At 43.3% G+C, this 14,292-nt stretch overlaps 1 protein-coding gene across 1 annotated transcript in view; it reads right to left on the reverse strand.

Moving 5' to 3' along the window:
- The window catches only part of GLP2R (glucagon like peptide 2 receptor), a 65,759-nt gene that overhangs the window by 29,825 nt on the left and 21,642 nt on the right, over window positions 1-14,292 (reverse strand). Inside the window, exon 2 of the mRNA XM_042449524.1 lies at window positions 3,444-3,534. Within this exon, the coding sequence (XP_042305458.1) occupies window positions 3,444-3,534 (91 nt within the window). The remainder of the gene's footprint in view (window positions 1-3,443; window positions 3,535-14,292) is intronic.

The following is a 14,292-nucleotide window of genomic DNA, read 5'->3' on the forward strand; positions in this document are numbered from 1 at the left end:
TGGAGGATGTGTAGGTCAAAGAAGCATGGCAAAAGAAATGAAAGATACAAAGAGCAGAACAAAAGATGCAGGTCATGTTCAATCCATAGAGATAAAACAAAATCTTTGATCCAAACTTGGGATACCTTTATTAGGAGCAGCTATGGCTTAAAATATCATGTCCAAACATTTGTGGATCTTCCATACTTCTCCAGCCAGTCCTTTTTAAAAAAAACTGTACCCTGATTAAGGGCTCTAGAGAACTCAAAACTTTCACATTTTATCCCGTTGGGTCTCCCAACCAAAACAAATATATCCAAGATCCATAAGTATACTAGTTTTATATGAGGACTTTTCACACACACAAATGTATTGGAAGGGCAGTATAGAAACATCTTGGTTAATGAATAAACAAAGTAGGATTTCTGGAAACGAAGGGCCATGTGCAGTGGAAGTAAAAGTGAGAGATAAGTGAGCTAACCTTTGGGGACTGGGGAACTATAGCAAGAATAGTGTGGCAATTCTAGTTCATAAGCGAGATCTGGGAGCAACTTCAGATTAATCAGAGGTCATGGCTGTAAATGCCACTCATTCAATCCAACTCATTAAAGGTGTCAAAACAGCCACACCATTAACTATTGTGTCTGGTCTATCACACTGACAGGCTTTGTCATGCTCTCTTACAAAATGATTCAGCCACAGTGGGAATAGAGGACAAAAGACTGCTCTTGCAAGGACACCTACACAGCTCATCAGCCTCAAACCCATACATATTTGCAGTGAAGTTAGATGGAAGGGCAAAATGTATAACCTGTAGGTCTGTGGTTTATTCAACCAAAATCTTTATATCATAAAGCCTGACCTTTTGTGATGTTCCATTGCTACACACTAAGTGATCTGGTTAAGAGATTCTGCAAAGCTGTCCTAGAGCATATGGAATAGAAGTGTGTTACATCAAGACCCCAAATTATACTAAGAGTTGTTCAAAGGCCAGTTTAAGCCAGTTAGCCTGTGACAATTCTTAGATATCTATCCAGTACTGGTAGCTTTGGTTTGGAATAATGATAGAGATTCTTAAATTTGATTATTGCAATGTTTGATTGGTATGACTATTGTTTCTTGAATAGGTTTAGCATATCTCATTAAAAATGCCAGTAATGCCAAAGAAAGACAGGTAACCTACAGACTTCTAGATGGTTTACATGCATAGTCACTATTTTCAGCATTGCTCACTTTGAGTTTAACACAAGTTGTAGTTCTGGTCTGAAACCATAAAAAAGAAGTCCCACTTTAACAGTGCAGTAACTCCATTTGTTTTAATTGGAACATATCTAAATGGATGGCAAGAAGCCAGTGAAAATCAAAGGCTGCGTTTCTCTGAACAATCCCTGTAGATTTGTATACCAGTGCCTTACCCTTGCCGGATATCCTGAGTCTATTTAAGCAATGCCATATTTTCATAGATGTCATTGAAATGTTTGTGGCATGTATAAATGGAATCTTAAATTTGTACACGTTGGTAGGATCTTTGCAAATGACATAGTCGAATTCTCTCATACGCATTAATGTTGTAGAATAGTTACCAGTACTGAAGAATTATTCTCATTATTTTATTGTGGGTTTATCTAATTCAATATTCAATTCCACCCCATTTTTTTTATAAATCCTCTTGGGCCCTGTGGCAGGCTGAATGGTAAGGCATATGCATATACAGTATAAAATATTAAACAAAGCAAATATTGCTACAATTCAAGTCCATGTCAATTGCATAGAGATATCAGTAATTTTTGATTTGCAGAGAATGATTTGAATTCAGTTCACATCTGTTGGTAACAAACCTGGAAACATGGGCTCAGTGTTTTGAGAACCTTTCCGTCAATACTTCTGGATGCATGATGTTAATATAATATTTTGGATGTATCAGAGTCCATACATCATTATGCTAACAGCAACCAACTCTATGTGCCCTTTCCATTAAATCCAAGGAAGCTGATGAAGTCCTAAATCTCAGTAATAGACTGGATTTTTTTTTAAAATCCACTCTGAATTTAATCCAGACAAGTCAGACATTCCTATTCAGCTGGAAAGCAGATCAGGAAACAGGGATTCAAAGTGGATGTAGCTACACTCCCCTTGAAGATTCAGATTCCTAAACTGGGTATACTTCTGGATTCAGCTATGAATCTGGAGGACTGGATTTCAGTGGTAGCTAGGAGTGTATTTGTATAGCTAAAGCTAGTTAACCAATTGTGTCCTTTCTTGGAGATGTTTGATCTTGCCATGATGATACATACTTTTTCTACATTGCTTTTGGAGTACTGTAATGTGCTATATGTATGGTTCCCTTTGAAAAGTGTCTAGAAACTTAAGTATGTCTAGAATGCTGCAGCCAGACTGTTGACCTAGGTTGAATGTGGACATTACATGATTCTTTCAACAGCTTCTATTTCTAAGCGCAATTCAAAATGCTAGTCATTATGACCTATACAGACCTACGTAGGACTGTATTCTCTTGCATAAACCTGGGTTTTGTGTTCATCAAGGAAGCACTTTTTGGGCAGGAACATGAACGAGTGAGCCTTCTCAGTGATCAGTACTTGCCAAGGGAAGCTAGCCTGGCTCCCTCTCTATTGTCCATTCCCTAGTGGGAAAAATGTTTTTTATTCAGACAGCCCTTGCGCAATTAAATGGGGTTGCTGTCCAGCAGTTTTTCATTGGCCTGATACAGACTGCCAAAATAAAGCTGCTTCGGGTCTCTTTGGAGGTATGCTGTTTAAATGATGCGTGGGTCCTTAGAGTCCGGAGATCGCGCCAAAGCCACACTCCATTCCTAAGCACATTTAAACAGCATACCTCCAAAGAGACCCGAAGCAGCTTTATTTTGGCATTCTGTAACAGGCCATTGTTTGAGTGCTGTTCATTTTTTTTAATTGTTACGTTTTACATGTTTTTAATTTAACGTTTTGTTTGTAACTGTATTTCATTTGTATTTGAATTTTATTTTTGTGAGCAGCATTTTTGTCAGACAGGTATGATATAAATCCAATCAATCAACCAGTTTCTAACTAACCAAGACAATAAATAGCCTACAATGCAGCATGGGTATGAGTTCAAATGCTTATTTCTGTCTTCTATTGTGTTAGGATATTGGCTTATCTATTGGAATCCTTCCAGTCTTGAGGGAAAACAGATAAAATCTATGTAAAGCATGTATTTTGGCATTGAGACAGTCCCTCTTAACAACGTACAAAAACTATTACAAGCAACCTCAATATACCCGAACATGCTGCCTTCCAGATGTGTTGGACTACAACTCCCATATTTCCAGTCAGCAAAACTGGCTGTGGATCACGGGATTTTCGGTCCAATATATCTAGAGCATACCAGGTTAGAGAAAAATGGGCTAATGACATGTTTATTTGCACATAGCTAAGAGTGCATTTGAAGATGGTTTGCTTTCTTACCAGCATTGACTGTAGTCTCCTGTAACATTTTCAGACATGCTTCTTTATAGGACAGGAAGCTAATTTTTATTTTCTCAAAATTTCCTTTGACCTGCAGATAAAGAAATTAATGCATATTAACCATTTTAGTATTGATGTTGTAAGCTGCCAAAGAGGTATATTAAGAGAGTAAGAACTGCATTTCATATCAGAATTCTGGCAATAATCTTTGATTTTCAGTACCTTCAAAACATACAGTGATTCTCACACCAAGCATATGCTTCTTTGGAAAAAATTATTCCAGCAAAATTTCCACAATGAGGTAAAGAGAACACGTTAATTGCCTGTTCTGGGATTTTTGACAGGTCAGCTCTGCATATCCTACTAGGCCTGTGGCATATTGATGAAACAGCTAACTTTTAACATCAGGCATGAAACAAAATGTTACACAATGTCAGACTGAGACAGCTAAAGTAGAGAGACTCAGCTTAAATGAGAGGTTGACTTTCTATAGCATTTACATTGATTTAAAAATCAGTCTTTCCCCTCTCCCTTATGACATAAGATGACACATTGTCTGTCCTGCTTGCTGGACAGCCCATGAGACACAAGCTCTTATTTGGTGGCACCCAGGGGCATCATTCAGGGGATTTGGGGAGTGATGACTGCATCAGGTGACACCCGAGGAGGAGATGGCACCAGTGCTGCCCAGATATCTGCCTTTTGGCAGAAATGGTCTGTGGCATTTGTCTGCATCCTTATAAAATGCTGAAGAGATGGGGAGAGTTGGGTGAGGCTCAGTGAGAGGTGAAAAGAGAGGCCCCAAGTTTTTTAAAGTTGTAAATTTAAAAATATATATATTAAAATATTCTTTTAAAATTTTCTTTCAAAAATCACATCTTAACAAATTTTCACTTTAACCACATGAAGCTATGTACATGTAAATATATTTAGGCTGTGAGTATGATATTGCAATTTAAAGGTACAACTTTAATTTTGCTAGTTGTTTATGTCACAGTTATTACCATTACATTCAGTGATATATGGGGAATAATAATAATAATAATAATAATAATAGTTTATTTTTATCCCACTTTTCCAACTTTTGATCAAAGCGACATACAGATTTAGATAAAAAATACATCAAGATAAAACAATTAAAACAGCATTTAAAAACAATCACAATAACAACAATAGGGTCAGCTGAGTGAGGGGAATCCATAACATTGCAAGGTCATCGACAGAGGGGGTAAAACATAAAATGACATCTCATGGGGGGAAGGCTTGGGAGAAGAAAAAGGTCTTAAGATTCTTCTTAAAGAGATCTAAAGATGTGGTGGAGCGGAGCTTGTCTGGGAGATTATTCCATATTCTAGGGGCCGAGATAGAAAAGGCCTGTTGCAAGGTCCTCACATAACGTGCCGTTGGGACCTCCAGCAAGTTCTTCCCTGCCGACCTGAGTGTGCAGGGCAGATTATATGGGGATAGGCGGTCCTCCAAGTACCCTGGGCCCAAGCCATTTAGGGCTTTATAGGTCATTACCAGCACCTTGTATTGCGCCCGGAAGCAAATTGGCAGCCAATGGAGATCTTTCAAGATAGGTGTTATGTGGTCTGACCTGGAACACCCAGCGACCAATCTCGCTGCCATATTTTGCACTAACTGTAGCTTCCGGGTTTGGTACAAGGGTTGCCCCATGTAGAGCACATTGCAGAAATCCAATTGAGAGGTTACCAGAGCATGTACTACCGTTTCAAGGTCCCTCCAGTCCAGGTAGGGGGCGCAGCTGGAGTATCAGCTGAAGCTGATAACAAGCGCTCCTGACCGCCGCATCCACCTGAGATGACAACTGGAGCGATGAGTCCAGGAGCACTCCCAAGCTGCGAACTGAGTCCTTCAAGGGGAGCGTGACCCCGTTCAGGACAGGATGGCAAATCTCACCACCAGGGAACCTATCACCAGTACTTCTGTTTTCTCTGGATTCAAACTGAGTTTGTTTTCCCTCATCCACCCCATTACCGACTCCAAACAGGCATTTAGAGGTGAGATGCCATCCCTAGTCACTGCATCAGTCGGAGTCACAGAGAAACAAATTTGGGTGTCATCAGCGTCCTGATAACACCGCGCCTCTGTATCTCTGGATGATCTCTCCCAGCTGTTTCATGTAAATGTTAAATAGCGTGGGGGACAGAATAGCTCCTTGAGGGACACCAGATGTCAGTTCCCTCTTATCGGAGCAGACGTCCCCCAGCTGCACCATCTGGAATCTACCCGAGAGGTAGGAGCAGAACCACTGGAGTGCAGTGCCCTCAATACCTAACTCCCTCTGGAGTTCCAGAAGGATACCATGGTCAATGGTATCGAAATCCGCTGAGATATCCAAAAGCACTAACAGGGACACGCTTCCCCTGTCCATGCCCAGACGGAGATCATCGACTAAGGCGACCATGGCAGTCTCAACTCCATAGCCCGCCCAGAAGCCGGTTTGAAATGGGTCTAGAAAATCCATTTCATCCAAGATCAATTGAAGCTGGAAAGCGACCGCTCTCTCGATCACCTTCCCCAAGAAAGGCAGCAGCGATACAGGCGATAGTTGTTATAAATCAGGGGGTCTAAGGAGGGTTTTTTTAGCAGGGGTTTCACAACTGCTAATTTCAATTTAGATGTAAATTGTCCCTCTCTTAGAGATGTGTTAATTATGTGTTGCAACATAGTTAGCACCGCATCCCCCCCAAGCTGCCAGCCATGAGGGACACTTTGAAGGATCTTGTCCACTTCCTCGGTACTAACAAACTCAAAGTGATCCAGTTTAACAGGGTCCACGGAAGCTCTGGACACGTCTCTAATAGATTCTGAAGAAATACTGGTGTCGAGATCAGCCCTTATCCAAGAGATTTTATCCATGAAGAAGTTGTTAAATTTGTCAAAGCAGGCTTTACATGGCTCTAAAATAGGGTTCAGGGAGGGGGGCAGATGTGTTAGCTCCCTCACTACCCTGAACAGCTCTGCCGGACGCGACTCCACGGACACAATACATGCAGCATAAAAAGAATGTTTAGCTGTACTTATTGCCACTCCGTAGGCCTTCAAAAGTGACTCTAGGAGTGCCTTGACAGCTAAGTGCTGGTGTCTTCGCCAGTTGCGCTCTAGTCGTTGCACAGCCCGCTTCCTTTCCCTGAGGTCTTCCGTATACCAGGGTTGTTTTTTGGAAGCAGGCCAGAAAGGACGCTTGGGAGCGATGCTGTGTATAGCCCTGGAGAGATCAGTGTCCCAGATGTTTGTCAGGGCATCAACAGAATCGCCGTCAGTTCCAGCCATATACTCTCTAGGGCTTCTTGGAACCTTTTGGGTTCCATCAACCTTCGAGGGTGGACCATCCTAATTGGTTCTCCACCCCCGGGGGGGCTTAAGGTAGAAGCCTTGATTCGAGCCGCAACCAGGAAATGGTCCATCCATGACAGGGCAGAGATATTGGAGATCTCTGCCCACAGAGTGTCCATGTCCGTACTAAAGATGACATCGAGGATATTACCAGCACAATGCGTGGGCCCTGAAACCAATTGAGACAGGCCCATGGCAGTCATGGTAGTCATGAACTCCCGAGCCGCACCTGTTGGATTTTGACTGGCCTTGAAAGGGATGTTGAGGTCCCCCAGGACAAGAAGCCTTGGGGACTCCAACACCAGTTCCGAGACCAGCTGTGTCAGCTCGGCCAGGGAGTCTGTTAGCGCACGGGGTGGCCGATAGACCAACAGAATCCCCAGACTGTCTCTGGCCTTCAGGGTTAGGTAAATACACTCAATGTGATCAATTTTCCAGACAGGGTTCCTGGTTAAGGAAAGGGTGTTCTTATAGATCAAGGCAACACCGCCCCCCTGCCCACCTAACCTGATCTGGTCCTTGACTGAGTACCCAGCTGGGAGGGCCTGTGCCCACACTGCCTCACTCTCAGGCCGAAGCCAGGTCTCAGTAATGCACGCCAGGTCACAGTTCTTATCCTGTAATAGAGCATAGATTATGTGGGTCTTGTTTTTTACGGACCTGGCGTTGCACAGGAGCAGAAACAGGGTTTGTGGTACAGCTGGACTGACCCTCAGATCTCTTTGGTTAGGAGAGTGGATAGAAGGAGAGACAGATATTACACATCAATCTCGCCTTCCTTTCCATTGTAACTCCACTCTCCTACCGCCATAGCTCCCCTTGCCCCGCACTACCTCAATAGGAGCTCCCATTACGTTGACATAAGCATCCACCACATCATCAAGCAGCCCACATCCCATATCCACCCCCATACCCATCAGAAACAGCAACACCCAAAAACAAAGGGAGACAAAGAAAAACGTCATTCCCTTGTTGATAGTATCAGCTAACCCAACCACAGCCCCCTGCTCTTAGCACTGAGATGGTCCGGGGGTGATGACAGTTTTAAAGGGCTGCCGCTCCCACCGTCTTCCCTTCCCCCTGGCAAGCGCCGCGCAGGCACAGGGCCAAGTTCTTCTAGGGCCCTGGAGATCCTCAGGCACAGGCATCTTCCCAGGGACCAGCAGGCTGGCTTTTAAAGGGTTGTCGCTCCCACCGGCTTCCCTTCCTCCTGCCAGCACCGCGTGGGTGCGGGGCCAAAGTTCTTGTAGGGCCCTGGAGGTCCTCAGGTGCAGGCTGCTGCTTGGCTGGCTCCTCTGCCTAACTGGCTGGTCTTCTTGAGGGCTGGGGGAGTGGCTTTAGTAACTCACCACTCCTGGCCATGCCCTCTGGCTGTTGCCCTGCCTCTGCTGCCTTCCTTTGGCCCCTGGTGGAGTTGGGGAGAAGAAAGGCTGCTGCTTGGCTGGCTCACAACATATGAGTAATATTGGTACAAAGAACATTTCTAAGGATTCTTTACAGTGTGGTATGGGAGGAGGGGGGTAACACCATGAGTTACAGCAGCAGGTGATACCAACCCTAGTGATAATAATAATAATAATTTGTTTTATTTATATACCGCTATTCCAAAGATCATAGCGGTGAACAGCAAGTAAGCTAATTAGCAAGTAAGCTAATTTGCCCCCAACAGTCTGGGTACTCATTTTAGCGACCTCGGAAGGATGCAAGCCTGAGTCGAGCTTGGGCCCTTTTGCTGGTCTTGAACTCGCAACCTTGTGGTTTTGAGCGAATGGCTGCAGTACAGGCATTTAACCACTGCGCCACCAGGCCTCCTAGTGATGCCATTGGTGACACCTGCATATGGCCCTCGTAGTCCCATCTGTCTCCCAGCAATGTCACTTTATTCCCCCTTTTCTTCAGGGATGGGGATGGCACATGGAAAGTTATTTTTAAGAATAATGGGTACAATGACACAATGACACAGTGATAGGATGATGTGCTGGAACAACCATCGTGAAGCTATCACCGCTCAGTTGTAGATGCCGTCATTATTTTCATTCTACTTCAGAACATAGCTTGTGTGTGGTGTGAACATATGATTCTTGCAAGCTCAGACCAAAGACTTAGCTAGCTGTGTATCCTGTTCCCATACTGGCCATACACAGGGCAAAGGACAACACTCCTCGCCCACTGTTGTTCCCCAGCATTTAGAAATTTGGAGAACACTTTCTCTTTGCTGAAATGGCTATCAAGAGAGGCTTACTCTTCATTAATTTCTCTTCTACTTCATTTAAAAGCCATGTAAATTAGCCTCCCTGTTCTTTCAGTTTGTCTGAAGGGGACAACTGGTTATTGGCTCTTGAGACAGTGTAAAAGAGTACAGACAAAAAACTTCTTAACAACCATAAATACAAATATTGTTTTCTTAGAGCTATGATACACATGTATACAACTTTTTAAAAAATGGCAACAAATCACCTTCTATACGTATTTGTGGTGTTAAGAGTGGAACCTGCATTTTGTCTCACATGGTGCAATGCACAGCAACTGAACTAAAGTGATAATAATTTTCTCCAACTTAAGGCTGCAAAAATATAGCCAGCACAAACTTTCCTTTTGCTTTCTCCTTCTTCCCCATACTCTTTCCTTTGCTCTTTGTCAGATTCCTTTTGCACTATTCCTCAGTTTTCTTCCTCCCTCTACTAATTCCCACTCTCTACTTTTCTATGTTGATCTGCTCCCAATTCTGTCCTCTCAGCATTTGACATTTGGTATCCTATCTTTCTTTTCTCTTACATTTTTCTAAAAATTATGAAGCCAGTCTAACCATTCACATCTTCTTGGGACAAAAGAAGATCCCCCCCCCCGACTTATGGCTATCTGACTTATGGCTTCTTTTCATTTATACACTTGACAACTTCTGCTTGTGATCAGAACAATTCTAGTGTGCTGCTGACATGTTTTATCTTCTGGTTGCAGCACATTGTCTAGTGAAGTGGCAGATATATAATAGAAGCTGTTCTCTATTAGCACTCCAGTCCAGTGTCCTTGCCAGCTAGAATTTTCCCAAGACTTAGACAGATACATTCCCGTTTTTCATCACCTGTTTTTTCAGTTACATTTCTGTGTACTATATCTATCAGCAAGCAGTCACAACAATTTCAAATTCAATCCACCCCACCACAGTAAAAGATAGTTAAATAGTTCCTATACCTTGGCTTATTCACTAATCAACATGGAGACTGTAGTCAATAAATCAGAAGATAGCTAAGACTAGACTGCTGACTGCATGGGCCAAATCAAGCATCCTCCCTCCATCCTCTTGGTAGAGAGTCAGAGCAGCTCATGGCCCAGTTTCCAGTTCTGGTGCAAACTGTCTGGATGGCATCTAGCCAGTTCAGCACCAAACTTACTGTATACCCCCTTACAACACTTTAAAAAAACTCATGTTTTGCTTCAGATCAGTAGTATTCCTAATGTTGGTGCCAGCTGGTGCAGGTGTCTGACAGTGCTGGGAGGTGCCAGCCACCTAGATGCCTACCCAGGACAGTGGGGGTGCCACAAGACAGCTGGGCAAGTGATGGGCAGGCAGGCCGGCCGGGAGGGGGGGGCTGTGTTCTGCCAGCCCACATCAGTGTCCCCTATTGGGCCCTGAGGGGCAGCATCTTCAGGCAGCCCCACCGGGTGATGCAGCAAAACCCTGGGACACCGTTTCCCTTGGCTGGTGTGCCTCTGTGGTGTAAATACACCCCCAGCCCGATGTTCTGCAATTCCTCCCCACTTTTCCACCTCAACAAGGCTGCTTGTTTGGGCTGCCTGGGCCATCAGATTTCAGGGTGTCACCCACTGATGGAAGGGCCCCAATAGACACCTCCACAGCCAGACTGGACAGGCTGGCACACTTTCTGGGTGGCTGGAGGCAGAGCAGCACTGCCATTTGGTAGATGGTACAGACACTGGGGCAAAAGAAGTTTGATGGGGTGAGGGTTCCCATCAGGCTGGCGGGCTCACACACACACACACACTCCGTAGTCATGGATAGGGAGAAACAAGGGGAGACACACACTGGGTTGTTCCAAGTGTTCACACAACTGGCTCCCAATCTACTGTGACTGGGCAAAGGCGAAGGCATCTGTGGCAACCTGGAGTACCCCACCCTGCCAGCTGTGGCATTAAGTGAGGCATCGGGGAAGGCGAGAGGGGTGCATTTTGGTCAGCTGAGGCAAGCCAGCCAAACCACTGGGGATAGGCAGGAAGGGTGTGTGCATATGCGTCCTTACCCCTCCTTTCCCTTTGTTGGGCCCACAGCAGCAGTGGTGGGGCTTGTGCAGGAGCAGGAGGAACCAACTAGGTGTCCCCCGCCTCTGTGTTGTCACTCGGTGCGGTCTGCATTCCCTGCAGCCCCTAATGACACCACCGCTCCAGATCTTCCTGAAAGATCCAGAACCCTCTGGTGCAATGTTTGATGTCTGTTTACAATGTGGCCTGATGTGCCATCCAGTGTGCTACGCCAAGTCACTCACTCTGAGGTGAGAAGGAGTTGCCCAGCCATGTGATTGATACTGGGCGCTTCATTCAGAGTGAGCGAATTGCCACAGGAGTGACTGCACTGGGCAGCACAGCAAGACATAAATGCAAGCAGTCACCTGGCATCACAATGGAGGGCTCCGGAGAATGGGGCAACATCAGGGCTGCTCTGAGATCAGAATACTCTAGGCTGCTTCCAGAGTATTTTGGCCCGTGTGAACACAGCCTAGGAAGGCTATAAAAGAACTAGATAAGAACTTAAAATATAAATATATATCATGAAATAACAACATCAGAATCATCCATGTCACAGTATTCCCTAAACACTATGTATTGTTCTGAAATCTGGACAATGAAAAAAGCTTACAGGGAAAGAAAACGTGTTTGAATTTTGGTGCTGCAGGCTTACTTGCTGTTCACCGCTATGATCTTTGGAATAGCGGTATATAAATAAAACAATTTTTAAAAAAAGACACGTAAATTGATCTCAGAGCAAATCTAGATTAAAAGTTAGAAAGACTAAACTGAAGCTTTCGTACTTTGGACATATCATGAGATGACATGACTCAGGAGAAAAGATGATAATGCTCAGTAAAGTGGAAGGCAGTAGCAAAAGAGGATGATCACATTACAATCAGGGAAGACATGTCCCTGAGTTTTCAAGACCAAGTAGGGCTGTTATTAACAGAGTCCCTTAGAGATCTCATTGACAGTTACTATAAGTCCTGGTGGCACTGGGGTTAAATGCCTGTACTACAGCCACTCACTCACAAACCAAAAGGTTGTGAGTTCAGTCCTAGCCAGAGGTTCAGGGTTGACTCAGCCTTGCATCCTTCCGAGTTCACAAAAATGAGTACCCAGCTTGTTGGGGGCAATTAGCTTACAGTTGTAAACTGCTTAGAAACTGAAGAAGTATATAAATGAAGCTGCTATTTCTATAAGTCAAAGCCAATTTCATGACATATAACAATACGAAAATCACAGTAAACCAAGATACTAGACTGTTGATTAAAACTACAAACCTAAACTGCTTTCTAGGAAAATCCCACCCAGAGACCCAAGTAATATAGTAGTCCCCTTAGACCTCAATCTCTATCCAGAAATTGCGATTGATCACGATCATGCAAAAGTGTTTCAGATGATGTCATGCTTATCCTGTCATTGTCCTGTCACTGAAGTGGAATTGTCCTGGCATTTTGTATTAATGGGAGTTCACATTAATACAATTCTGCCTCAATGACAGGATAAGCTTGATAACTCTGAAACACTTTTGAGTGATCAGGACAAAGACACTTCACTCCTGACTCCATCCCGTCCCATCCTTGGTCTGATAATCTCCACTGAGACACAAAGTGCATCAATGTTTCAAACAGATTGAGAGCAGGTAACAAAATGGCACTGTACTGCATAATTGAAAAGCATCATATTAGTAAAGTGCTCTATAACTAAGAGCTCTAAAGTGAGGTTTTTGTTCCTGACACATTAGGGGGAGAAATGCCATCTCTGCCCACCTCCAAGAACACTCATAAATTGCATCAGATCACTGTTTTTCCTGATCCTGGTTTTCATTTATTGGTGCTCATTATGGGAATTAGTGCTTTATATCTGCATGACACTATGGAGGACTACAAATACAAAATATTTATCTTTTGCTGCTGTGGATGAATTCTTCTTTTCATACAAGGATTGCTTTTTGTTTGTTTGTTTGTTTGTTTGTTTGTTTGCTTGCTTGCTTGCTTGTAAAACGGAATATATTTCTTATACGTCAAGTGTTCCTTAGGGCCTTGTAGATCCATTTGTAAGAAAAAATATAATTTTAAAAAGTAAATTCAATGTGTCTGTGTGTGTGTGTGTGTGAGAGAGAGAGAGAGAACAAAGGGTGCATCTGCAAGGCAGAAATAATCCAGTTTGACAAAATTTTAACTGCCTTGTCTAAATGTTATGGAATTCTGAGATTTGTAGTTTGTTGTGGCACCATAGCTCTCTGACAGAAAAGGCTAAATGTCTCACAAAACTACAGTTCCCAGAATTCCATAGCATTGAACCATAGCAGTTAAAGTGGTGTCAAACTGGATTATTTCTGCAGTGCAGATGCAACTAAAGTATACTTTTAATGAATCAAACATGATAATTTGAAGCAAAATCAAAGTATAAATAAAACATTTGATGTTTCTAAAATTACAAAGTGACTTTTAATGTAAAAAGGTGTTAATGATTTTTTCCAATTTTCCCAACAAAACCACCATGGTCTCAACATTTCCAGAAATTTTGCATCTCTCCCTGAAGGAGAGAGGCTGGCTTGCTTTTTTCATGAAGCAGCTGAGGTGAGTTTGTCTTTGTTTTTAGAAACAGATTAAGCAGTGTTCTTTCTCCATACAAACACAACTACTTCCTTCTCCATTTCAACATGCTCCATCACTTTCTATGGCTGGTCACCTCAGATAAAATGTGCATCATGTCAACAGAGAAAGCAATCACATTTGCACAGGTAGCAAACCTCTTTATCCTGCTTTTAAACTCACTCTCTGCCATCTTATAGGTTGGCATGCCAATCTCCTCCTGCCACAGATAAAATAATGAACAAAATGGAATATTGTTATATTTCTCACCAATCTAATAGCATCCTACAGGGTCTTTAGCAAAATTAATTAATCCCAGAGTGCAAGGGGGATTCAGGAAAGAAAGAGGCACTAGGGACCACATCACAAACATACTGTATGATGGCTAATGGAAGCACCAACAAATTCTAGGGGGGGAAATCACCATGCGTTCGATTGACTACAGCAAAGCATTCAACTGTATAGATCATGAAAAACTATGGAACACAGTCAAAGACATGGGAGTGCCACCACATTTAATAGTCCTAATGAGAAATCTGTACCAAAGACAAGAATTTGGAGGAACAGAATGGTTCCCAATAAACAAAGGGGACAGGCAAGGCTGCATTCTATCACCCCACATGTTCAATCTATATGCTGAAAAT

The sequence above is a fragment of the Sceloporus undulatus genome, chromosome 2 (genome assembly GCF_019175285.1).
Source record: "Sceloporus undulatus isolate JIND9_A2432 ecotype Alabama chromosome 2, SceUnd_v1.1, whole genome shotgun sequence".
NCBI lineage: Eukaryota > Metazoa > Chordata > Lepidosauria > Squamata > Phrynosomatidae > Sceloporus > Sceloporus undulatus.